Source organism: Chionomys nivalis, chromosome 11 (assembly GCF_950005125.1).
Source record: "Chionomys nivalis chromosome 11, mChiNiv1.1, whole genome shotgun sequence".
Classification (NCBI taxonomy): Eukaryota; Metazoa; Chordata; class Mammalia; order Rodentia; family Cricetidae; genus Chionomys; species Chionomys nivalis.
In genome coordinates this window covers 58,784,656-58,810,699 of record NC_080096.1, presented here as the reverse complement: position 1 = coordinate 58,810,699, position 26,044 = coordinate 58,784,656, and the positions used below count along the sequence as shown (strand labels likewise).

At 44.0% G+C, this 26,044-nt stretch overlaps 1 protein-coding gene across 1 annotated transcript in view; it reads left to right on the top strand.

Annotated features, from left to right (window-relative positions):
* Positions 1 to 26,044, top strand: part of Adamtsl1 (ADAMTS like 1) — a 376,638-nt gene that overhangs the window by 269,597 nt on the left and 80,997 nt on the right. The window contains exons 17-20 of the mRNA XM_057784262.1: positions 1,594 to 1,773; positions 6,273 to 6,426; positions 7,207 to 8,332; positions 21,948 to 22,075. Of these exons, the coding sequence (XP_057640245.1) occupies positions 1,594 to 1,773; positions 6,273 to 6,426; positions 7,207 to 8,332; positions 21,948 to 22,075 (1,588 nt within the window). The remainder of the gene's footprint in view (positions 1 to 1,593; positions 1,774 to 6,272; positions 6,427 to 7,206; positions 8,333 to 21,947; positions 22,076 to 26,044) is intronic.

Below are 26,044 nucleotides of genomic sequence, written 5' to 3'. Positions count from 1 at the left end.
TTTTTAAATTGTTTTTATTGAGCTACATATTTTTCTCTGCTCCCCCCCCTTCCTCCCCCTCTCCCCTTTTACCTTCTTTCATAATCCCCATGTTCCCAATTTACTCAAGAGATCTTGTCTTTTTCTACTTCCCATGTACATTAGATCCACGTATGTCCCTCTTAGGGTCCTCTTTGTTGTCTAGATTCTCTGGGATTGTGAATTGTAGACTGGTTTTTCTTTTATGTCTAAAAGCCACTTATGAGTGAGTACTTATAATATTTGTCTTTCTGGGTTACCTCACTCAATATGATGTTTTCTAGATCCATCCATTTGCCTGCAAATTTCAAGATGTCATTATTTTTTCTGCTGTATAGTACTCCATTGTGTAAATGTACCACATTTCCCTTATCCATTCTTTAGTCAAAGGGCATTTAGATTGTTTCCAGATTCTGGCTATGACAAATAATACTGCTATGAACATAGTTGAGCACACATTCTTAAGGTATGATTGAGCATTCTTGGGGTATATACCCAAAAGTGGTATTGCTGGGACTTGAGGTGGGTTGTTTTCTAATTTTCTAAGAAATTGCCATCCTGATATCCAAAACGGCTATACCAATTTGCACTCCCACCAGCAATGGAAGAGTGCTCCCTTTACCCCACATCCTCTCCAACATAAGTTCTTACCTCTTACTAGATAATTACTAGATTTATACAGCGTGCCCATTCCTGCCAGCAAGGAATGAGGAAGGGATGCTAATCTCTTTAGATGAGGTCTTTCAAATTGCACACATCCGTCTGTTTATGTCCCATTGGTCATCATTTAGTCCAGTGGCTGTGTCTGTCTTCAAAGAAGTTGCCAAATATAGCCTATACAGAAAAACCACGTACCATTGCTAAAAGCTGAGGGCCCTTAAAAGGGAAGGGACAAATACTTGGAAAAAGCCAACCATCTCTGCCCCAGGAGGCCTCGTTCCTGCCTCAAGCAGCCAGATTATAACTATTAAGTTCCATGTAAACAAAATGTTTTACTGCAGTCCCTCTGAAAACCACTGACATGAGGCTATTTTTCTTGCATACCAAATTTCAGTGCCTCTGGCTCCCGGCTTCCTTAGAAATCGCTGGTCCAGAAGAGTTCTTCAGAAAGCCGGCCCCTGAATCGCGAGTGCTCAGTATGGTTATGTGAATGCTCCCACACAAGGGGAGAGGACAGTCCTTTCTCCAAATTAATTTTTGGGGCTTGGTTCTGATGGCAGGAGGTCACTCTTGCTCATCCTGGAAGCTGTGCAGATTATTTTCATTGGCTCATAAATATGTTGAACACTTTATGATACTAACCTCTTAAGCCAGTTTTCTTGAGTGACTACAAATCACATTTCAGGGGCAAATTTCTAAGATTCCAGGGCTCCTGAGTTCCTGGATGCTCAAGTTAAATACCTGAGATTATGAGTGGAGAGTTACAAAAACTTTGCAACAAAATTCAGTGCAAAGACAAGAAACAAAACCCTTTGGCCTGACTCCTGGTTTGTCTAAAAGAAGAAAAAAAAAACTCAACCAAGAATAAGGTGGTGGTCAAATCTTGACCTTCGTTGACCTTTTCTGCTTCCCCAGTGTTCCAGGACCTGTGGAGGAGGAGTTCAGAAACGGGATGTTCTCTGCAAACAGCGGATGGCTGATGGTAGCTTCCTGGAGCTTCCGGAGACCTTTTGTTCGGCCTCCAAACCAACCTCCCAGCAAGCCTGCAAGAAAGATGACTGCCCCAGTGAGTGGCTTCTCTCTGACTGGTCTGAGGTAGGTCTGCTCCTCCAGAGAAGAGAGTGCAAGTCACGGGAGGGGAGAGAAATCACCCAAACACATGCATAGCAAAGAGACCAAAAACTCTCCTAATAGTGCAGCATTTGTAAGCATTTCTACCATAAAATGCATAATGACTAGGCTATGGGGACCTAGTTTATTACAGGGACCTGGGCTATGCAGCCAGCCCTCACCTAACATTTGAAAATCGGAAACCTGCGATTAGAAATAGAAACGGGATCCCCATAGAACAAACCCAGGACACAGGGTTCTTCACCTCTTTCTCCACCAAGCCCCGTCCTCCCGACACTCCCATTCCCATGTCCTTCTCCCAGATGTTTCCAGTCTCTGCTCAGGAAGGGCAAGGCCTCCCTAGTTCTTCTCTTCCAAGTTACTGGACAATAAAGGATGTGATTTATTAGGAAAAGAAGGCCAAGGAAATCCTGCCTCTTTACTGTTCGTTTCCTGACTCTAAAACTTGAACAACTTCCCAGCAAGAGAACTTGATTTCCCCTGTTGCCTTGCACTTGGGAAAATGATGGCTCAGCGTTCACAGCTCCAGATGGTACGTGGAATTAGGGATCCTGAACTTACACTTCCAACTAACCTGCTTCTCTAAGTCATTCCTCTTCTGATCCTGGCATGAATTCATTTACAGCTGGCTTCGAAGATTCAGCTCAACCGCTTTCAGCCCCTAGAATTTCTCTGCCATTGCCTTTAACAACCCAGCTCCAAAGACCTGTGTGTCCTCCACAGGGAAGTCTTAAAATCATTGCTGTACAAGCAAATTCAGCCTCTAGCAGAAAGAATGCTACATCCAAACCACATTCAAGGCCTTTCCTTTTCTTGAATAGAAGCATTCAGATTGACTTTCCTGACCCATAGGCATTTTAGTGCTTAATATGCAACTCATAGTTTGGAGCTGCTGATGGCTGAAATGTGTCTCTGAGATGCTTCCTTCAGAAGGAAAAGGCAAGCTATGGAAATTAAGACTCCTGACCTCTCAGCATGGGATTCTTGCTTCATACATTATCAACCTATTTAGAGTCCTCTGGCAGTGCCTGCTAAGGGCATTGATGTTATAAAGGAATCTAAATTATCATTATCATGATAATTTACCAGTACAGTTTCCTCTGGCTGTGTCTCAGCCCAGATGTTTCAGAACAGAAAGGAGAATGGTTGCTTTTGTATTTTAGAAACAATTTGTATTTCAGCAGGATACAAGAATGGAAGGGTAGGGAAAGAATGTGTGCATATTTAGACATGCATGTACACAGACATGTTGATTGGTGGCTTTTCCAGAAATCTGTTGATTTGAGTGGTGTTATACATGAAAAAAATACCATGATAAGAAAACTTACACAGAAAAGAGTCCTGGTGTATGTGCCAAGTGACTGTGATAAAGACGCCCTCCTGGTAAAGCATCTACCGAGTGATGGGCTGAGGGATGGACTCTGGAGGAAGGACTGTAGATGTGTAAGAATTGCCAACTCTCCATCCTCCTGACATTTGTGGTCTTTGGAGGATATAGGACACAAAACATTCAGAAGAAAGTGCTATTCTGCCTGCAGATTTAAGAGAAGGGCCTTGGGGTTTAAATACCAAAGGAAGGAGCCCACTGAACTAGATCGCAGTGAGCAAAGCAGGCCTTTAGAACAAGATATTGTGAGGTAAAGTTTAGATACCACGACAAGGAAACCTGGCTCCAAACCCTCAGTTTCATACCAACTGCAAAACATATGACTCGTGGCCTAATCTTTCTAATCCTTAGTTTGATTGTCTGTGAAATGGAGATAACAGTGTTCATCATAGTGGCAGAGTCTTGATTAAACGAAGATCTTGTGCCTAGTTAAATTCAACCCTTGTTATGATGGTGGCTGTCTACCTTCCTGGAGAAAGAAGAGTAAACACTCAACCACCTGGAGGGGTAGGGCCAAGGGCCATAGTCTAGGTCTCCGTCAGTTTTGCTGGACTCCCTGGGAAGGAAAGGTCATGTCTAGGAAACTAGGAGGAGTTAGCTTTCATCAAAAGTTCTGAGCCATCCGGATGGATGGGTGGAAATTGCAGACACTGAGGGGAGGCTCGGGGCTTCCTGGCTGCCAGCCTCATTTCGGGAGAATTACGTGGAGAGAGACAAAGTAGGGCCACTATATGTCACCTTCTGGCTTCTGTATGTGCCGTGGACAGATATGAGAATTGTCCAAATACACACTTTTAAATCTGAAACAAAATGAGAGCTGTGTGGCTGAAGTAAGGCAGGGTGACAAATCTCCAGTGGTAGGTGTCCCCATCACCTGAGAAGCTGCCCCTGAATCACCTCCTCACCATGGCTACCAGGTGTGGCTTGAGAGGCTCAACTCCAGCTTAGCTTCTCTTCTTCAGGGATGTGGAAATTGATGCTAGGGGTGGTGCTAGACGCCTAAAGTCACAGCTCCTGAAGTCTGGCAAGCGGTCTGTTTTTCCACTTGAAAAAAAAAAGAAAGAAAGACATGTTTTAAAGCCATTGGGCTCTTTGTCCTCTCCCACCTGACCCTTGGATCTGGTACTGTCATTTACAGTTGAACAGATGTCAGATAGGATCTGGATTCCGTAGTCATCAGACAGCACAAGCAGGGGTCTGATCTCGACCTGCACTGGCCCTTGACATCTTGAATTTCTTTTGGGGTGACACACGTCACAATCTGTCTCGCAGACCAGTGTCATTTCAACATACTCCCATATAAAACTTCAAAGTATAAGACGGCTTTCTGTTGTTTTTACTGTCCTTTTTCCAGTGGCATGCTGCCATGACCCGGGTTCATGCCGTCATCCTCTCAAGCCAGGCTGTGGTGGCCCCTCCATTAGGTCCCGCTTCCCCTCCCCTCTGCTCGGCACAGTGTTGCCAGATTCACCTTCTCAAACACCTCTTTCATCAAATCACTCCCCACTTCATGGCTTCCCATTGCTCTGTGGACCAATTCCAAACCTGTCTGAAAATGAAAAGTCTCCAAATTCAAGCCCAAAGTTCCTCTTACGCTCCTGACCACACTCACTTCAGCCCCTTGTCAGTAAAACTGGCTTGGTTTTGCCCCAAGCCTGCACTGGACCTGTGCACCGAATTCTATTTGGTTCTAGGAATCTCTGCTTGCCATGCTTAAGCCCGCTGTGCTTATTCCTCCCAAACTCTCCCCATCTTCAAGGCACAAGTCAGGAAACCTTTAGTAACGATTAGCATTAATTTTATAGGCCGGGCGGTGGTGGTGCACACCTTTAATCCCAGCACTCGAGAGGCAGAGGCAGGCGGATCTCTGTGAGTTCGAGGCCAGCCTGGTCTACAAGAGCTAGTTCCAGGACAGGAACCAAAAACTACGGAGAAACCCTGTCTCGAAAAATTAAAAAAAAATTTATAGTGGCTCAGAACCTGCCTTCCACTGTTACACTTCTACTAAATTCCTCAACTGCTGTTTCTTCTATAAACAACTTTATTGACATATAATTGGCCTTTTATAAAATTCAATTTAGGGTATTGTTCTTAAGGTTTGTCTATGTTATAGCACTTATAACATATGTTTCTTTATATGATTGGATGATGTTTCATTAGTATAGCTAGCCTATACGTTTTTTATCCATTCAACAATTATCGGGCAGTAAGTTCTTCTAAACTTCTTGGTTATCAGAAATAGTCAAATGTTGTTAAATGACATCGGTGTAGTTGTGAACGTTTGCATCCAAGTATTTGTGTGGATGTATGCTTTCGTTTCTCTGAAATAGATAGGTACGAGACAAATTACTGGGTCCTGGTACATTTTCTTTCAATCAAAACTCCTAAACTCTTTTGCCTGGGAGAGGATACCAGGGATAATCTCATTTTAATGCCCACCAGCAATGTATGGGGGGAATGGTTCACATTTTTCCACACCCTCGCCAACACTTACTGTTGTCTTTCTTTCTGATACAGTCATTCCAGTGTTTGTGACATGATATCTCATTGTCCTTTTCATTTGCATTTCCCTAAAGTCTTACTTTGACTTTTGCCTCCTCATTTGAGTGACAGCTCCCGGAGACAGGGCACTTCACCGGACACAAAGCAGATTCGAAACAGTTATCTAATGGGAGACATCATTTACTGTGTTAGCATTGTCTTTTCTTGTAATCTCTCATTAACTCAGAGACTTGGAAAACAAACAGTGCAGAGAGCTGCAGTAACTTTCCAGCTACTGAAATACTGGGCTAAGATTAGAACATGGAACTCTGTATTTCTGTGACCCTAAAGCCTAAACCATATGTAACTAGGAATAGGTAAAATGCTCACAGGAACCCTTAGAATACAAGGTAGGGGGCGTGGAGTGGGGACAAAGTGTGGCTGCAAGACAGATATTCTACACTGCTGTGAAGATTTCTTTCAGGGGCAGAGACTTTTCCTGGCATAGCATAGTGAATTTAAGGGACCATACAGAACAACCATTAGACTCCAGTTCATAGGACTTGCATTCATTTATCCTTTCTTCCTCTTTCAGTGCTCTGTGAGCTGTGGGGAGGGCACCCAAACTCGAAGTGCCATTTGCCGGAGGGTGCTGAAAACCGGGGACTCCACGGTTGTCAATTCCACCCTGTGCCCTCCCCTGCCCTTCTCTTCCTCCATCAGACCCTGTATGCTGGCAACCTGTGCAAGTGAGTATGGCAGAGCTCTGGGCATGGGGCTGTGGAATCGCATATAAAGGCAGCCACCAGGCAAGGACTTTGCCTGAGCCCTGGAGGAGTGAGGCATTGTGGGGCAGCAGAGTCGAGGACCCCAGTGGCTGCAGTGCCCTGCTGGAGATGGGAAGGGAATCTGAATCACTCAAGTGCCCAGCCTGAGTTCCACTAGCCCCTGGAAAAACAACTGACAAGGAGAGAGCAAAGGTCCCCTTGCTGGCATACTGAAATCTGCAAACTGAAGGCTGCTTGTTCCTAATGAAGTCTAATATTATCCAGTCTGGGGTTTTAAACTGCTCTAAACACACTTGTTCTGTGTGATATTAATCCCTGGGGTTTTAACACTTCTGGGGTCCCCTCTTCATGTACATTAGGGCACTGGCTCTTTGCATGGCCCAGAAGGTAGACATTTAGCAGAGAAGCGGGCTCCTCTTCATCCTCTGCCTCTTTATGATGCGAATTTCTTTTTTAAATGCTTTTAATGAGAACTGCCTTTCCCTGGGCTCCAGGAACCTCCACCCCTCAGCTTCTGTGCTTGTGGCTGCCCCACACCACACCTCATTAGCAGGTTTTGAAGGTGGGATAGACTGATGAGCCACAGCTGTAGTCAACTCCTTTCCGGTAAACAGGAGGTAGTAAATGACAGCCCTGGGCAAAATCAACAGAAGAGGTCTTCCCCTTTGTCTCTTGCCCTCTCTAGTGGTCCCATCTCACTCTGGTTTTTCCCTGTTCTTGGTTCTTTCTCCTTCAAACCAGGGCCTGGAAGGCCTTCCACGAAGCACAGCCCTCACATTGCCGCTGCCCGAAATATATACATCCAGACCCGCAGGCAGAGGAAACTGCACTTTGTGGTGGGAGGATTCGCTTACCTGCTCCCCAAGACTACCGTGGTGCTCCGGTGTCCCACACGCAGGTTCCGCAAGCCCCTCATCACCTGGGAGAAGGACGGCCAACACAGCATCAGCTCCGCTCACGTCACTGTGGCCCCTTTTGGCTACCTGAAGATCCATCGCCTCAAGCCCTCAGACGCAGGCATCTACACTTGTTCCGCAGGGCCCGCCCGGGAGCAATTTGTAATTAAGCTCATTGGAGGAAACAGCAAGCTCGTGGCCAAGCCCCTGAGCCTTTGGAGTGAGGAGGAGGAGGCCCTGCAGGTGAGGAAGGCCAATCCAAAGGAGGCCTTGCAAACCCACAAACACCAAAATGGCATCTTCTCCAACGGCAGCAAGGCTGAGAAGCGCGGCCTCTCAGCAGACCCTGGGAACCGCTATGACGACATTGTGTCTAGGCTGCTGGAGCAGGGTGGCTGGCCGGGAGAGCTCCTGGGCTCCTGGGAGGTGCAGGACTCTGCAGAAAGGAACACATCCTCTGAGGAGGATCCCAATACTGAACAAGCCCTCTTGCATCTCCCCTTCACCATGGTGGCTGAGCAGAAGCGCCTAGATGACATCCTCAGGAACCTGTCGCAGCAGCCCGAGGAGCTACGAGACCTCTACAGCAAGCACCTGGTGGCTCAGCTGGCCCAGGACATCTTCCGCAGCCACCTGGAGAATCAAGGCATGCTTCACAAGCCCTCTGAGCAGAGGTTTCCTCCCGTGGCCATCCCACCTCATAAACACGTCTCTAGCTTCAGCAGCTCCCTACGGAGCTCCTCTGCGGAGGCCGGGGGCAGCTCCCGCAGGCCTCACCGCAAGCCCACCATCTTGAGAAAGATCTCAGCGGCGCAGCAGCTCTCAGCCTCCGAGGTGATCACCCACCTGGGGCAGACTGTAGCTCTAGCCAGCGGGACCCTGAGTGTGCTTCTGCACTGTGAAGCCGTAGGCAACCCAAGACCTACCATCCACTGGACCAGGAACGGAGAAGCGGTTCAGTTCAATGACAGGTGAGCCTCATAGAATCCTGATCTAAGAGGAAGGGTTGGAAAGAGAAAACGGGCAGCGTGCAGGAATCACCCCCTAGCTTCCAAACATGTTTCTGGTAGATAGTATTAGAGAAAAACAAAGCATTTAATGTCTCCGAACACTACAGCTCCATCTTTATAACTGATTGGCACTGCTTCCCCAGCACCTTAGGAGCCCAAATATGAACGAGGTGCCCTAGGAAATGGTTTGAATATTGGGTAATGGATAATTACCCGAACTTGGGTAATTGTCTCGAAAGGACACCATTCCAAGCCACAACATTATTGTGTTTCTGCCTCACGGGCTGAGCTATTGAAAAGCTTGGATGGACATGAGGACCGTCTCTACATTTGTTTAGCTTCTCAGGGTTGGAGAGAGGGCAGCTAGCTAGCACCAGCTACTCCCTAGGCAATCCTACCCTCTGGTCAGGTTGAACAAGGCTATTTGTTCTAGGAAGTTTTATCCATTATACCTGTGATTGTGCATCCCAATGTCTCATGGTGCCTCTGTCTGGGATGTGTTACTGTTGGGATGACAGCATGTATTATTATTGGGCTCCTGGGACCAGAGCCATTCATAAAACTAAAGTCAACGATGGTAGTAGAAACAACAGCAGTCATGCTTTTAGCAGTGCCTATGTAGCAAGAACAATGCTGCATTTTCCAAGTGTTCTCGTCACTTTTATAACAGCTCTAGGGAGCATGGAGTACTGACAATTTGTCAGGCCACCTCCAAGGTCACTGTAACCTCTTTCACTCATGTATAAATGACCACAGAAGCTCAAAGTCCAATTGTTGACAAGGCCAGGGGAAAGTCTTGGGCATAGTGACTTCAGTATTGCCTGCACATGTCATTTTTTGAGTGCTCCACAAATCGGGGTTCAGTGGTCACATGAATTTGAAAAGTGCTCTGTTAAAGCTAAACAGATGTGTTTACTGCTGCACTTTACGTCTGATTTTTAATATAGCACTTGATATTTTTATTATCAAAATAATAAAATGGCTATAAAGCAATTCAGATGATAGTCAAATCTATAAAGTAAACAGCGCAGCTTTCCCTCCTCGCCAGTCTTACTCCCCAGAGACGACCACTCGTAACAATTTGGTATACATCCTTTTAGAGATTGTGTGTATTTTATTGCATTCTATAAAGCCATCTACACACTTAGGATTTGGGTTTTAATGGGATGTAAGTCATGCTCAGAGCCTCCGACTGGGTTTTGACTGCATGTGTTTATAACGGTGTGTAGAGATCCGTGCCACGGCGCCTTTTTAACAGCTGATTACTGCTCCTGAAAACACTTAACTATTCCCCAACTGGAAATTATTTGGGGGTTTTCACTTTTCTTAACCCATTTAAGCATCCCAATGTGTGTTCTCACTTTCCAAGAGGACATGTCGTGTGCAGTGCTTTCAGAATACTCTTTTGATCATACACACACACACACACACACACACACACACACAAAGGCGGGGGGGGGGGGGGAGGCTTAATGTGTTCAGAAACACCAGTGATTCCTGAACTAGCACTTGGGAAATGCTACCATGGTTTTTAATTCACCTTACCAGGGTTGAGCATCTAATTCCAGTAGGCTTAAGATGGAGATGGTTTATTAGAGGAGGCTAATAAGTAACTTAGGTGCTCAAGATACTAAAGCTGGACGAATCTAAGCCAAGAGAGAGCAGGATCTGACTGTCAGTCACTCAGGACAGTGTTTGAAAGGCATGGTAGCATCAAGAGGAATGAATGTAGTGGAGACTGGATAAACAGGGCATTTTTAGATTTATTTTTTAGATGTATATATATGCAAACACTGATACATCTAAAATATATATATATATATTTCATGCAGTGTTTGCTACCATGAAGGTTTTCTTCCCTAGATCTAGCCTTGAAAATGCTTTGCAATGTAAACTAATTACATGCAATTGAGAACCAAACCTGAGGCTCTGTTTCTGATATTTGACATTACAATGTTTGCAAGTTAGCTGGCCACTAACAAATATGCCTGCAACTTGGTTTTCCAAATTCTAGTTGAGAAAGGAGAATAAATGTATCTGCTCCGAGCATGTGTGAGTCACAAGACTGCCATGGGGGCCACTTTGCTGTGGGCTGCTGGGGACCCCTTCAGTTCTGAGTGTCACTGCTTGTCTTCATCACTTTATCGTCATGGTTCAGAAATGCTCATTCACCTTCAGACAGAGATGTGCTGAAACGTCCGGTGTTAGAGTTAGCTCCGTCAGTATGTTTTTGCTTAGCGTCCAAATCCTCCTCCTTAAGAGTCTGCAAGATCCAGCTGCCTGCTGGTCTGTAGGACTTTCCAATTTATTAGAATGTATAATAAATATCCTAGACTATCAAGAATAGGTCAAGGCAGAAAGAGAGCCAAAACTCGACATGAGAGAAATTAGTTTTACCAAAGAATGAATAAAAAAATTCAGATACTATTGACCCGTGTTACATGTAAACCTTACTCTAGGAAATAAATCCACATGATCCTTAGAAGCACAAGTCAGCTTCTCAGGCAGTAGTTTCCAGCGTGTCTTGAGTATATTGTGACAGACTGGTTCACTGTACCCCCTATTTTCTTCTTCCTTTATTCTACCAGGCCTACCACAGCAGATCTTGTGCTATTGAGAATGATGGAAAAGCAGACTCATTTCCTATTGATGGGACTTGGTATAGTTAGGAAGCCAAAGGGATGAAGGCAGTATTCGTGAAAACAGAGCATATGTCCAACTGCTCCTATAGATCAACCCACTGGAGATACAGGGATGAATGAAACAGGAGTGCATGGTTCTTGCAGATGATTTGCATCTAGAGTTCTATTCCAATAACACATATCAGAGGGACAATAACTCGTATCATAGGGACAATAACACAGGTCAGAGGGGCAATAACACAGATCAGGGGACAATAACACAGGTCAGGGGGACAATAACACAGGTCAGAGGGACAATAACAGAGATCAGAGGAACAATAGCATAGATAAAAGGGACAATGACATATATCAGGAACAATAACATATATCAGGGGGACAATAACATATATCAGGGGGACAATAACATATCAAGCGAACAATAACATATATCAGGGGGACAATAACACGTATCAGAGGGAGAATAATACCAGACAGGGGGACAATAACTCATAGCAGAGGGACAATAACAACTATCAGAGGGAACTTTTCTGATCCGTCTAATACAGGACCCCTCCTTCCCAGTTGTTCTTGAGCCCTTTAATTCTGGCATTTGACCTACAGGATTTTTGGATTGTTTTTTTTTTTTGTCATATTATTCTCTTATTAATTGTCTCTCTGGTGGCACAGCCTTTCTCTGCTGCTCCAATTCTAGTGTTCCGGTGGCAGGTAACACCGAGGAGATAGTAAATAATAGGGAGAACGAGACAGGGAGAAGAGAGAAGGGAAGGAAGATACAGAATATTAAACAAGAAGTGATGGTAATATATATTTAGGTACAAAATTAAATATGTGATAGAGAAATCCTTGGTGATCACTCTGGACATACACTCTAAGGTGATGTCTATAGGCCAAAATCCAAATGATGACCAGTGCTCAGAATATGCTGCCCGGACAAAGTGGCCTTCTGGACAAAGGGAAAAGTTATACAAAACCTTTAAGAGGAAGATGAATCTGTTGTGCTACAGAACACCAGAAGAAACTCATTTGGGTGCGATGTGGGATGGAATGAGGTTATAGGACTAAGCAGAGTCTCAGGGAAGCTTTCGTTTCTAAGAATCGGGAAAACATTTAGGGAAATAGTAGGCAAAAAAAAAAAATAAGCGACACAATCTAATTCCCAATTTGATAGATTCGCGTTTACTATTTAGTGGCATGGGAATTGTAGTGAATTAGGAGCGGCTTGTCATCACTCAAGGATAAGCTCCAAGTACCATTGCACAACACACAGACTTTTTATCTCTGTCATCTGCCCATCCCTCTGGCCTCATCTCTCACTACATCCCAGCTCATGGCACTGCACTGTGCCTGCAAGCAACATCCAGTTACTGACAGCTTATGAATTTGCATGGGACCTTTCTTCCACTGTGTCTGGCTAATTCCTCTTCTTCCTCAGAAGAAGCCTTGTGCCAAAGTCTGGGTCAGATGACCCCATGCAGGCCCCCATGTGCCCCAGTCTGAAGTCTTTCATAACCCCTACCATGGTGCATCAGAGTTTTCTAACTTACCTTCAGACAGGTAGATGTTTGAAAACATGTCTTATTTCCTCCAGATTTCTGAGAGCATATTGTATACACAAAGGTGAAATGAATGAGCAGTGGAATTCTAGTGGATGCTGCTGTGTAAACGGAAGCCTCCTAATCACTGGGAGGCCATGGTCTGTCTGGCTTTTCTTCAGGATAGGCAGAGTTGGAGATTGACACCTACTCCTAAACCGGTGGTCCTCAACCTTTTCAATGCTGTGACCCTTTAATACAGTTCCTCGTGGTGTGGTGACCCCAACCATACAATTATTTCATTGCTACTTCATAACTGAATGCGCTACTGTTAGAAATCATTATGCATATATCTGATATGCAGGATATATGCTATGTGGCCCCAATGGGTTGAGAACCACTATCCTAAACATAAGTGGGCCATGTTGCTCACCTGTTCTCTTCTTGAGCCATTTCAGAAAGTTCTGTGGCACAGGGCACATGACAAAAGCATTCATATAATCAAATAAAAATGGGGAACCAGATACCTTCTCCATCACCTCCAGACCCACGGAGGAGTCGTCATGTTCATGATAGTGAGAGCTGATTTTGAGAGCTCTTCCCTTGGGTTTCAGGAACTCATTTGTGCTAACTTCACAAATGTCGAAATTGCAGTAGAGAGATGTCCCGCAAGCTTGCTCAAAACACCACAATATGGAGCAGAAATGGATTTGGAAGCCAAAGCAGTCTGAGTTCTTTTCTGACTTACATTTTCTTTATAGAATTCTTTTGGGGGTTGGTTAAATGCATGGGCTTGTTATTGTTTTTAAGGAAGTCATCAGAGCTAACCAAACCTGGTGTAAGCCACCATGTGGTTGCTGGGAATTGATCTCAGAACCTTTGGAAGAGCAGGGAATGTTCTTAACCACTAAGCCATTTCTCCAGCTCCTAAACCTGATGTAAATTATCACTCAGTATCCCAGCCAGCCAGCTTCCAATTTATACGACTTTTATATTTCACTTGTGTCCATCTGTCTTAGGTGTGTCTTCTTCTGTATGTAGCTTCGCCTTCACTAATATGAAGTCAACTACTAACATGCACATATAGGCACACACTTGATACTCAGTAAGCATTACAATAGTTACACCCAAGTGCTACCTTTGTATGCCTACAGAGCTGTGGGCATGCCTTCACAGACCAAGATCAGTAGCGAGAAGAAGCTAAATTATTTATTGTTTTTCAAGCATCCTTCTTCAGTCATCACATTTTGAGTTGAAATTCAGGTCATAGTCACTTGCAGTTCGTAGCTGGGTAGGGTCTATCACAAGCCCTCCACACCTCTAGCTGAAAGTGCTAGCATATGGCCCTTCTCCTAGTCTGATAGCGAGATTTATATATATGTATATATATATATATATATATATATATATATATATATATATATATATATATATATTCTGTAATCTGAATGTGGCTGTAGAAGCAGTACTTGTAAAGACCACACTGACTTCCTTACAGGAAGGAGTAGCCGCATTCTCTAAATTGGCACTAGAGAGGGACTTACCAAATTCAGATAAAGTTTGCTCTTTGCATTCAGAAATACCTAAATTTTACTGATCAAACCATAGATTCAGGGACATTTTTGCTCTGTTTAACATTTTTCTACCCAAAGTGAGCCAGTAGCACACACTGCTTGCAGTTCCATAAAGGCCAATAAAGCCTCAAAACATGTAAGCATGACTGGCCCTGGAGTTGTAGAAGTTTCCAAGAGAACTGCAGGTAACCATGAGGAAGCCCGCTACTTAGAAGAAAGTCTTATATTTTCCTTAGGGGGGGAGACAGCACACAGGTGATATTCTACCCATACAGTAATTTACAGAAAGGGAGTGCTGGGGAATGCCTTCCTTCTAATCTCCAAGCCTGTCCCCATTCCTTTCTTTTCAGTGTGCCCACCTTATCCTCCATTCCTTTCAAATCCGTTTACAGGAGGCAGTGATGACAGTCAGGCTGGAATCAGAGCAACTTGAACACAAATTGCAGTTTTGTCACTTACTATATCAGCCTTAGCCTTTTAAAACCTTGGTTTTTCTTTCTAGTTAAATTAAAGTGATATCAATAAAACAAGACACTATCATGACGTTTTATCTTTCAGAGCATCAAGGATATAGACAGCTTAGCCTTTAATCAGTGTGGCAATACCTGAGATGGGGCAACTTAAAAACAGCAAGGTTTGCTTTGGCTCATGGTCTTAGAAATCTCCATAGCTGTCCCTTGTTGCTGTTGCTTTGGGCCTGTGTAGGAGCACATGGCAGAAAGACTTATTCACCTCATGGAAGACAGGAAACAAAAGAAGACCTTGAGTCCTAGTGGCCCTTCAAGTGCACATCTCTGTGACCTAACTTCTCACACCAGGTTCTGCCTCTTAAAGAGTCCTTTACCTCCCAGTCATGCCCAAGGATAGTGACCAACTTTTGGCACATGAACCTTAGAAGACACTTATCCAAACCATAGCAACAGAGGACCAACATAATGTCTGTAATGTTCCCAATACATTATGGATGCCCATTTTTCAGTATTCATAACCATTGTCACTTAGACCTGCTGCCATTGTCTTTCCAGTCTCCCTGCTGAGGTGATGGCTGAGCTTTGGAGTGAGGGGTATGGTATAGATGCTCCATTTAGAGATGACCACTTCAAAATCTCTTTACGTTCACAGAACAATGTGTAGGCTCTCGGTGGTGCTCTGGCCAGAATACATTGGACAATATTCCAAAGTAGTGCTGGACAGGAGATGGATTAAGGAGTATTTGGAAAGCTTTATCTTGGGAAACACAGAGAGTCCACAGATGGAAACTTCTCAGAATGGAAGAGAGAATCAGATGAAAAATTCCTCCAAGGTCAATCTCAGAACCATAGTTGTGAATAATGCTATATGTAAAAATCATAAGCCCATGAAGTGTACTTTCCAAGTTTGTAGATAATATAAAAACTGGAGGCGGCGAAGACAGAGGGGAGAAAATAAACCGGTTTCAGTTTGATTTGGCTTATTTCCTTTACAAAACTAAAGGAAATGGAGATGATAAATGTTTTTCCCAGTTGAAGTGTAAGAATAGCAAGCCAGAGAAGTAGGAACCATCCCAATAAATACTGACTCTTCAGCAAAAGAAAAGCCCCCAGAGAGCATGCAGAGGTTACAAAATGGTGCTCACAAATTGAGCAGGCAGAGCCCATCAGGGGACACTGGCAAGAAGTACAGCATAGAGTCAGCTCTGGTTCTTCCCTCAAAGGCTAGGGCGAGAGTGTCTTCAGGTCCCACTTGTATTTAGTTTACTCTTGTTAGAGGGGCTGTCCTTAGTAAATCACAGGTATTGTTTTGATAAATGAAGAAATCACGGAGACACATCAAAATTGGAAATGCATGTTGAAAAGTCAGCCAACTTTCTTTGCAAAGGGCCAAATAATAAACATTTGGGGCATGAGCTGTGTGAGCTCCTCAGTTCCACCCTCAGCTGTCAACAGTATCCACACTGGTATACAGTGTTGTGACGAGACTTTATTTACAAAAAAAATATGCTGACTAGAGTTTAAAGACAACCCCTACCCACCAGTCAGAAAATTCAGATCATTTCATGGAGAGCTGATAGTTTGAAACAAATTACCCAGCAAGCAGATAAAGCTATCCACATTAGCAAATTCAAACCCCTATGAATGTCTAAAGAGAAAGAAGCCAGAATCTTGGCAGGAAGCATAAGGACTAGGTTAAGAATGTGCTGTCAGGTGGCCGTTCCCATTCCAAAAATACTTTCTGGGCTTCCATCTGCACAATGGGGAGGCTTCAGCAGTAAATGCCTTCTAGTTGGTGATTGCATGAAGCACATCAGAGGTTTAAGAAGCTGCTTCGGCTAGGTGGGAAACTTCACAAACCTCAGTCAGTTCCCCAAATTTCTGCACAAATTCAGTATCTGCCGCAAGCCTCTGGGCTACTGTGATTTGGGGTTTCCCAAAAGAAATCACAGAGGAGGTTGTCTTAGAGAGATCTCTTCATCTGCTTCAAACTTCGTAAAATTCAGACTTGAATCATTGTATTGTACATCTTCCTAAATAACTGCCAACGTTAGTGCAAATTACCCGCTACCAGAAATGAGGTTAGTTCTTGTGTCTTCCTACCTGGCCTCAGCAGATGGTAGGATTTGGTTGGGTTCGAAAGGGGTCAAAAGTCATTCCCATTCCTGATCCTAGCATACTATAGCTGAACAAATTACTTTTGCCTCCTCTCAGAAATAATACAAAGCCAGTAACGTGGTGAAAGAATAAAATGATTCAAAGCATGGACACCCGCGTCATAAACATTGGTTCTCATTCCCCCTGTGGTACGCTTTAAGTTAATCTCAATAATCTATAAGCAGGAAAGGAAATGCTCCTCTCGAGATAAGGAAAAGAACCATCCCTCATTCCACACAGTATTTTTAAGTTCTCTATTAAGGCATGCTCTGAAATTTGCCTATTTGCCCCTAAATTCCCTGCTTGCCAGTTCTCATTCTCTTGATCAGTTGTTTTATACCTTTCTACAATTGCAGAATTCACATATTGGTTATGGAATAACTTGTCCTTCTGATTTAGAAGTTCCAAAGTAAACAATAATACTGAGGCCACTGTTGCCAGCCCAACCCAGTGGGCCCTTTGGCCTCCGTCCTCTTTGCTTCTGCACCGCTGGTCTCTCCCACAGCCAGTCCCATGCCCCCTCCTCTATGTGCTGAGTTTATGCTATTGTTTTAAAGCCTCTTGTCTCTCATCCACTCGCTCATGTCACTCAGCTCCCCATGCTACACAGAATGGCACAAACCTGTCATTCACCAACTGGAAGGCAGAGGCAGGAGGAATACAAGTTCCGGCCAAACCTGGGCTATATAGAAGACACTAAACTTTGTTTACCTATTGCTGCACAGCATCCATCATGTGTGACCCCGGGCATGAAGGAGGACCGATAGTTACAGTGATGGTTACAGCAGTCACAAAACAGTAACCTCGCTGCCGTAACATATCATATTCCTAGCCTTTCCTATGCTTCAGATGCATGAATGCATATGGAATCTTTACCTTAGGAAGGTGCTGGAAATCTCATTTATGGACAAGGAGACTGTCATTGAGAAGTTAAAAAAAAATGACTTGTCCAAAGCTACAGAACTAATTCATGATAGAAGTGACTTGGAACCTAGTGCACAGAGTTCCGGAATTTGAGTTCTAGTCCACTACCCACCATGGTTCATTGTGGTTTTGATCGCCTTCAGCCCATTTTCTTTGAAGGTCACTTAAACAAGAATGTACTTATTCAACATGGCAACATTCTGGTGAACATGAGTCCTCACCCTTGAGCTAACAGTTTATAGTCTAGCTGAAGAAATGAAACCCTAGCAATGGAAAGAAGCTTTGTAGACAGTTGGGAAAGAATCCCCATGTGAAGGAAGAATTCCTGTGAACTGCAGTACCATAACAACAGAGAACTTGGACTTGTTGGGGAGAATTTGGGCAAGTGGACAGAATGTGGAAGGATTTCTCTTCTCCCTGCCCCCGCCCCCCCCAACAAGCTAATGCCAAAGAGTCAGAGTGGTCATCTTGTCTGAAAGAATGGGTTGTTTCAAAATAGGAAATACGTCTGAAAGAATGGGAAGAAGTGTTGAGTGGATGTCTCAGAAAGCCAAGTCCACACTTTCTGACCAAAGGACTGCAGCAATATGTTTTAGAGGAACGAGATGTGGTGGGGAGGGGAGTCCTCCTTACCTGATATGACCACAGTTCTGTTGTCTTGTAGGCTTCAATCATACCTACTCCATGTCCCCTCATCTTCTGGTTTCTCAGCTTCCCAATCAGCCCCAGAGGACTCTTTCTGGTTTCCGTATTCCTGTGCCTACCCTTTCCAAACATGCCTGTCAACCTGAAACTTAAATACAAGCTGGCAGAAATCAACTACTAACAAATTAAGTTACCTTAATAGAGTAGATGCCTAAGACAGAGCATTCCCCACACCCCACCCCAGTTCTTTCCCTAGAGCAAAGCAAACCCCATTCTCCATAATTAGCCCTTTCTTCCTAGAGAGCCCTCCAAACCTCTCGAAAACTCCTGCCCCCCCCCAGTGGCAGCCTCCCAGTCCCAACTAACGAATTCTATAGCTACATTATAAGAACTACAGGAATCAAACTTCCTGTTTGCCCTAAAAAATATTAGCCTTAACAGATGGTTAGGGAGGATAAAATTTATACATGGACCAATGTGCCTAAAATCCATGTATGAACAGCTTTCTAATTCCAACTAGAAAACAAGATTAAACAGTGGGTCCTGAAGATATTACAGAGTTGGAAGAGAGAAAGTATTCAATCAAACGAGAAAGCCTGTTCCAAATCCGGTCTCTACCTGCAAATAACTGTGTACCCTTGCCCTGAAGGTTTAGGAATGTAAACAATTTATACAGTGACCACTGCAGGTCTGTGTGGACTTGTTTTCTTAAGATGACATTTAAAGCCTTTATGAAGGCAAATGTTATATAGCTTATTTTTCTTGTATTCCATTTATGGGATAAAAGTATAAATAAATGTTCAATCTCATGATAACTATTTCTTCCTTCTCCTCTTCATTCTTTTCCTAGTTTAGAGGTGACTTTGTGCCAAGTATAATGGATCTCCGCCTTTCTTTTCAGCGCTTCTGTCTATAGCAGCATTCTTTTCCAACTTCAGATTTAGGCTTATGCTTTGGATTAGGTATTATGGCTTATTCAGCTGTGCCAGTCCACAGAGCAGTTGATGTAGTTATGAAAGGTAAACTTCACCTAAAAAAGATGATGGGAGCTCAGGAGTTCAGCATGGGTGAGGTCTGTACCTTTGTATAAGATCAGACAAGTATACTAGTCCTATGGAAAAGGAACCTGAATATGGAGAGCCAAGAAACTCAGAGAGATTGGCCAATGTCATATGACCAATGTCATGTGACCATTCTACTTCCTCACACCCAACACACATGCACACACACACCCACACACCACAACGCACCCACGCATGCACCATCACAAGAATCAAGCATTACTAACTAGAGGTACTGGAAGCAGAAACACCAAAGAGTGGTTTAAAAGTTCTATGCATTGTTCATTAGAGTAGCAGTTTCTCTGTGAAGTAGGAGAGATGCTGCATCTACGTTTTAGTAGTGGATAGGCTGCACTGTAGAAAGTCAAAAGGTTTGCCAATGACCAGCACTTAGATCCTAGCAGCACTAAGGTTCAAAAGAACAATCTTCCAGCCTCCTGCTCCAATCACTGAGGAATCCTGGAAAGGCAAAACACTGTTGCTTGTAGGAAGGCAACCAGGCTAATGGATGTGGGATTTAGTGACCTTTAACTCCTGCCTTCTCAGTGTGCTGAAACCGAATATGATTTGCTACGTTCTATTTAAATTGGAGCCGTCTGCTTTTGCTATTCTTATAAAGCAATTTGTGGAAGTGTGCATATTCCTGGGACATCATAAGATTTTAAATCATGGTCAATTTTACTATTTTTTCCCATTTTTAAATCTAAAACAGCTTGCACACCTGAAGAGACTTAGCAACGTTGTTGCATTAGGCTGCATCCGAGGAGATTCCTTTAGGACACCGTGAGGCTGTTATCAGGGATAACTTGCATAACCATCTTTCTCTTATTAGCTTCTTTGAAGTAAACTGACATGCAACTATCTGACTTAGAGGAAAAATACCCAGAGATTAACAAATGTGTGAGCAAATGTGTGGACGAGTTGCATCATAGCCTCTCCTGCTGCTCCCCGGGCGGCCCCCATGCAGTTCAGCTCTAGTAGAGGCCCCAAAAGCATGCCTGTCCCCAAGAATATTAGTGGTGGTCCAGAATAGTGCTAAATTAAACTTCCCTTTGGCTAATATGTTCTACTTTCTTCTCCATTGCGTGTTAAACAGAACTGCCCTACATAGCTAAATTGGGGGATGCAGTCTTACCCCTGCCTTCCTTCTGAAGGAGGTAAAAATAACAACACAATAGGCCCACAGCTAGCAGAGGAGCTGAGGAGAATCCTTCATTACAAGACTGGCCATCCGCCTTAGCAATACGGAGAGATGACCAGAGGTGGTGCTGAATGGCAGAGCCATTGGGTCTAGAGGGACCCTGACAGAGACATAGTAAATAAAATAAAGTGAAAATCCAGTTGGAGAATGTTGCTGGCGCAAGATACCTGGTTTCTGGCATTCAGTTAGCTATCAGGCTTTAAGAGTTCTCCTCTTTCTTGAACAAGTGAGCCTCCAGTGCCTGCTTGGTTCCTGGGGATAAATGTGAAAACTAGTAGTCAGGTCTTTGGGTGTTTTGAAAACAGGAATGTGGAAAGGACAAATAAGGTGGAAAGAACTGGTCTAAAGATGTCACAAATACCTCTCTGTGGCATGAATGATCTGTCTTCCTGAGACCCTGCCTGCTCCAGGCCCTAGATGTGTTAGTTCCCACCCTGTCTATCTCTTCTAGATTTTCTCTTCTTCTTACACTTCCTAGGTTTTGTCAGCCTCCGTGAGTCACAGAACCAGCAGTTTCAAGGCCCCATCGTTAATCTTTCCTCAGCCATGACAGAGCATGGAGTTCTTAGAAATGGTACAAATCTAGGAAGTAATCGTTGTTAGATAGACTAGAATTGGGTTCTGAAGTTCATTATAGGTGCCCACAATTTAACTCTTGTAATTCTCTTTAGACAGAGATATCTAAAGTACCATGTGGCTATCCTACATTTGTCTGTCCATGACCTAGAAGGACAAGTGTCGCTTCACTATACTGGGCATCTTCTCTGTAGAAGGTCCTCTGTAATACCGTGACAGATGGAGGCAATATGACCTGTGGGCTGCACCTGTGTATACGGGTTGATGAAAACAATAGATGTTTATATTACTGCCTAGAATTGGAAGGCATATAATTTCCTTTAAATGACAATCATCTTATCAATACCTGTCCCATAGCTGCTTCTCTTCTACCATCATGCCTTAGCAGGTACCTCTTTTTATATCCCCAAACCCTGTGTTCTTCCTACCATCCAATCAGGAAATGTTCCTCCTATATAGCTTGTCATTTTCCTTAGTAAGTCTTTCCCCAAATCTTTTTGGGCATTTGTTTAGCATCCTCTCTCGTGGTGTATGTATTTGGTGCACAAATATTGTCTGTTCCAACCAATAGCATTAGATCAGGTAGTAAGCTCTGAAAAAAAAATCAAAACCCCCATTTAAGATTGCCAACATGCCAATCAAATCAACAAGAGATCCTGGGTTTCCTGGATATCCTATCTTGTCTGAGTTGTTAGAACAAAGATCTCAATACACCCCTACATTCCTCCCCTATAATGAATACCAAAAAGAGCATCTGACTTGACCAGGTCTACATTTCTTTTCTGTTGCTCCAGGATTCTTCTACAGCCAGATGATTCCTTACAGATCTTGGCACCAGTGGAAGCTGATGTGGGCTTCTATACTTGCAATGCCACAAATGCCTTGGGATATGACTCTGTCTCCATTGCTGTCACATTAGCAGGTAACCTGAAAACCCCTATCCAGTTTTACTCTGAAATCTTTATGACTAAATGCCTACAATATGTCACAAATGCCTAGGATGCATAGATAAATGTGACTTTGATTCTACCCTCAGGGAGTTTGTAATCTATAATCATAATAGAAATGAAGTTTAGCGTGAGGGAGAATAAAGGATTGCAACTGAAAACTGAGACATTTTATGCATATGAGGAGGTCTTGGAGCTTGGGTGGGTAGGATTTTTTGTAAATGGAAACAGAGCAGAGAGAAATGAGCAAAGGTTGTGCCTGCAAGCACACAGAGATGGGGAACACACAAAGTGTGAGCTACGATTATTGTGTGACCTTTGGAAATCCTGTCTTTTCTCCTTGTCCTACCTCTTGCCAAAAATCAAAAGACTGTGGGCAACTAGAATTCTGTAGTCATAGCTTAGAGCAGAGTGTTCCCCAACTTCTCTCTGGGTCAGCTTTATTCAAACTGGAGTTTTGTTCAAATGTATTCCTACCAATGGTTTTCCCATATCCGCGCATTGTGACTAAAATCACCAACCCTCAGACTACAATGCCTCCCAAGGCTGTGGCATTGAAGCGATGTACTTTTATAAAACTTTACAACCTGGGACAAATCCTTGCCTTTGGAACCATAAGAGACCTTAGATACTGACTGGACCAAAACCTTGTTTCTTAGAGGCCAGGCAACCTGAAGCCACATCTCTGCCTAGCTGATGGGAGGAACAAGGGGCTGAGGTCCCCTAAAGCACAGCAATTCATTACCTCCATTGGCCTGCTGATCCTACCAAGACAGGATCCTTTTCCTTAGACCTGAGCTAACAGTCTTTGCAGCAATGTGCCGCATGTGTTTGTATTTATTCCTTTCGATTGCTACTCCCATCAGATGATTCAGTGGATGCTAGGAAAGCCGGCATCACCCACGCTGACCTCATCCGTCTATGTGGGGATTATGTTGTCACACTGTACTCGAGTCACACGTGCTACTCCCTTTCAGATCTGGTTTGCCAGAGTCTTTCTGCCCCCTTGACCTAAGGAGGAATCCGGGAAAGGACCTAGAGCAGCTTTGCAAGGAAGATGAAAGCTGATAATGAAGAAGGCAGGCAAAGGTGCCCTGAGATGAGGAAGAGAGAGAGAGAGAGGAAGAGAGAGAGAGAGAGAGAAAGAGAGAGAGATTGATTTAAACATTTTCTTTTTCCTAATGCATTCCAGTTTCAATCTTCATTCTTCTCTCTATTCAGAGCCCAGATGCTCAGCGACAATCTTTTAAAATCTCTTCTTCTGTCTGCCCTCCAACCCACACTTTCATGGGCACTGCTAGCATGCTTCCAGCTGCTGGTCAGTGGTGGATTAACTCTCCTGTTTATACTGAGTTAGGTACAGTTCACTCTGCCAGGAACTGAATACTCTTGTTCGCCCCAATTTAATACAATGAATGGAAATTTGTCCGGGGTTAAACAAGGCTGTTGTAACATCGGGATCCTCCTTAGCTCTTTGAAAGCGAGCTTTTGGAAGCTGCCAAGAGTTTCAAAGCCAGAGAAGAGAGACAGAGGGGCTAGAGAGACACCAGAAGAGAAAGGGGCTGAGTGATGAAGTATGACCACAGACACTAAGGTCCCCATTCTTCCACTGCTGGGTTTGTCCAAGTTGGCTGATAAATCAACCCTTCAAGCAGCCCCTTTAGAAGCAAAGTTAAAAATGGGGGTGTTGCCTCCCCATCATGTGTGCACTTTTATTTGGGGTTGTCATCCACACCTCAGCCAATGTTGTGAAACATTCAGTAAGAAAATTCAAGTTTGGGGTTGCTAGGTGCTTACAAATTAGGGAAGGCAGCAGATGTGCCTGTCTCAGGTGGAGAAATGGGTAGGATCCTGTGAAGCCCAGCAAAGCAGCTCACACCTATAACCCCACCACTGAGAGGCCAAGGCAGAAAGATCTGAGTCCTCAGCCAGCCCGTTTTATTTAGCAAGCTCCAGGCCAGCAGAGGTTCTAGAGAGAAACCCCATCTCAAACCAAAACAAAGACACTGCTCCACAATACGTGTTATATGAGCTGAGCATAACCTGAGTTTGGAGGCGGGAATGAGTGTGGAACACTGCTAAGTTGGATTATCAGCTATACTGCTTATTACCTGCATGATCTTGAAACAAGTATAAAACTTCAGTGTCTTGGGTACCAGTGAAAGTAATACTGTCCACGGGGTGGTGTGAGATTAAGATTGTAGGTGTGAAAAGGATCTTAAACTGAGGGAACCTTGGGAGTAAGGGGGATGGTCTTCCCCAGAGAAGAGCACACCACTTATCTAACACCAAAAGCTCAGCCCTGAACACATTCATACAAGTAGCATTATCTGGATTGAAGAGGTTATTTAGGAATATGTGTGTATATATAGACATATACGCATGCAGTAACAATAAAAGAAGAGGCCATGAATTTGAAGGAGAGTGGGGAGGAACATTGGGAGCATTTGGAGAGACGAAAGAGAAGGGAGATGTGTTGTAACTATCTTATAATCTGTGTGTATGTTTATGTGTGTAGATATATATGTATGTGTGTGTATGAATGAAAGAAGAGCTTAGACTAGTGTTGGCAATATGATTCACACAATAAATGTTAGCTTTCTTTTTCTAGTTCTTCTAAAGTGAAAACAGCCCTAAGGTTGAAAAGCATCAGCCAGCTTTGTTTCCATGCTGTTTTTAGCCTGAGTCTTCAACACCGATGTCTTTCAGGTGTGGACTTAGCTCACAGTCAGATTCTTGTAAACCCCAGGTGCTGTTGTATATACGGAGAAACTGCGGTGCTTTCCTGGACTTTGATGTAAATGTAGGTCAGAGAGAAAACTGAGGCTCAAGATAAATAGGTGGCCTGATAATTTCATAAGCACAGACTTTGGTCCTGTGGGTGCCCCCTGTGTAGACCCAGGGAGCCTCAGAGCGTAGGTCTGAGTCACACTTGGCACTGCTTAAGATCCCACGCAGTTTCTTAACTTGCTGACTTCATGAGATTACCAGTACCTCCCAGAAATATCCGGAGATGAATAGATCAACACATTCACGGAAAATGCTTAGACTCATCATGCCCAGCACATCTCAGGTGCTGGCTGCTTGTCGGACAGATTACTGTTTGTAGTGTCAAACCAAGCCAACTGATCTTTAGAGTGGGGAGCAGCCCTGAGAGACCACCATGCTCACCAGCTTTGTAGACTGTTTCTGAAGACCATTTCTCTCGGTGTCTCCGAGGCAATCAGGGAAGCTGGATTCACCAACCGTAAAGTTTTTAAGCACCTGGGCTGAGACAAGGGCATGGGATAAGGCAAGTGGCTTGAGATAAGAACCCCAGGAGAGGCACCAATCACTCTCATTTTTGAAACCTCCTAGTTAATGTACAGGTAGAGCAGAGCTAAGTAGAGGGGAGTTTCTGATGTGTGCTCATATCGTCGCAAGAGATTGGAACACCATCCTAGTCAGTCGGATTCCACACTGAGCCATTTGCTCAGAAGCCTTCCTAACCAGAATGGCGCCGGCAGCAGTCTGAAGAAAAGTAGTAGTTTCCTGGTAAATTGCTTCCGTCTGGCTCAGCGAGCTCCACTTACCAATGCAGATGAGAGCCTCTCCAGGTGGAGATCACAGCTGAAGTCATACTCAGAAGGGAAGTGTTTCTGGTTGTCGTTGATTTTCTAAGATCACAAAAAAAGATACTGTAAGGCTGCCTTGACATCATCAGTGGAAAATGAGGAGAAGATGCGGGCTAGGGGATGGGGGTATCCGTCATGGAAAGAGAAAGCCCAGATGAGCTCATCTCTAGTTGCACAGGGAGACAGAAAACGCTCCTCCTTTCCTGGCCTGTTTTCCTGTCTTTTCGTGCATTGAGTAGCTGACACATATTGTGTAGAATAAAGAGATCAGACAGCCCCTGCTGGGAGGATAAAACTAAAAGGTGGTTGTTTTGAAATTCTTTTTCTGCC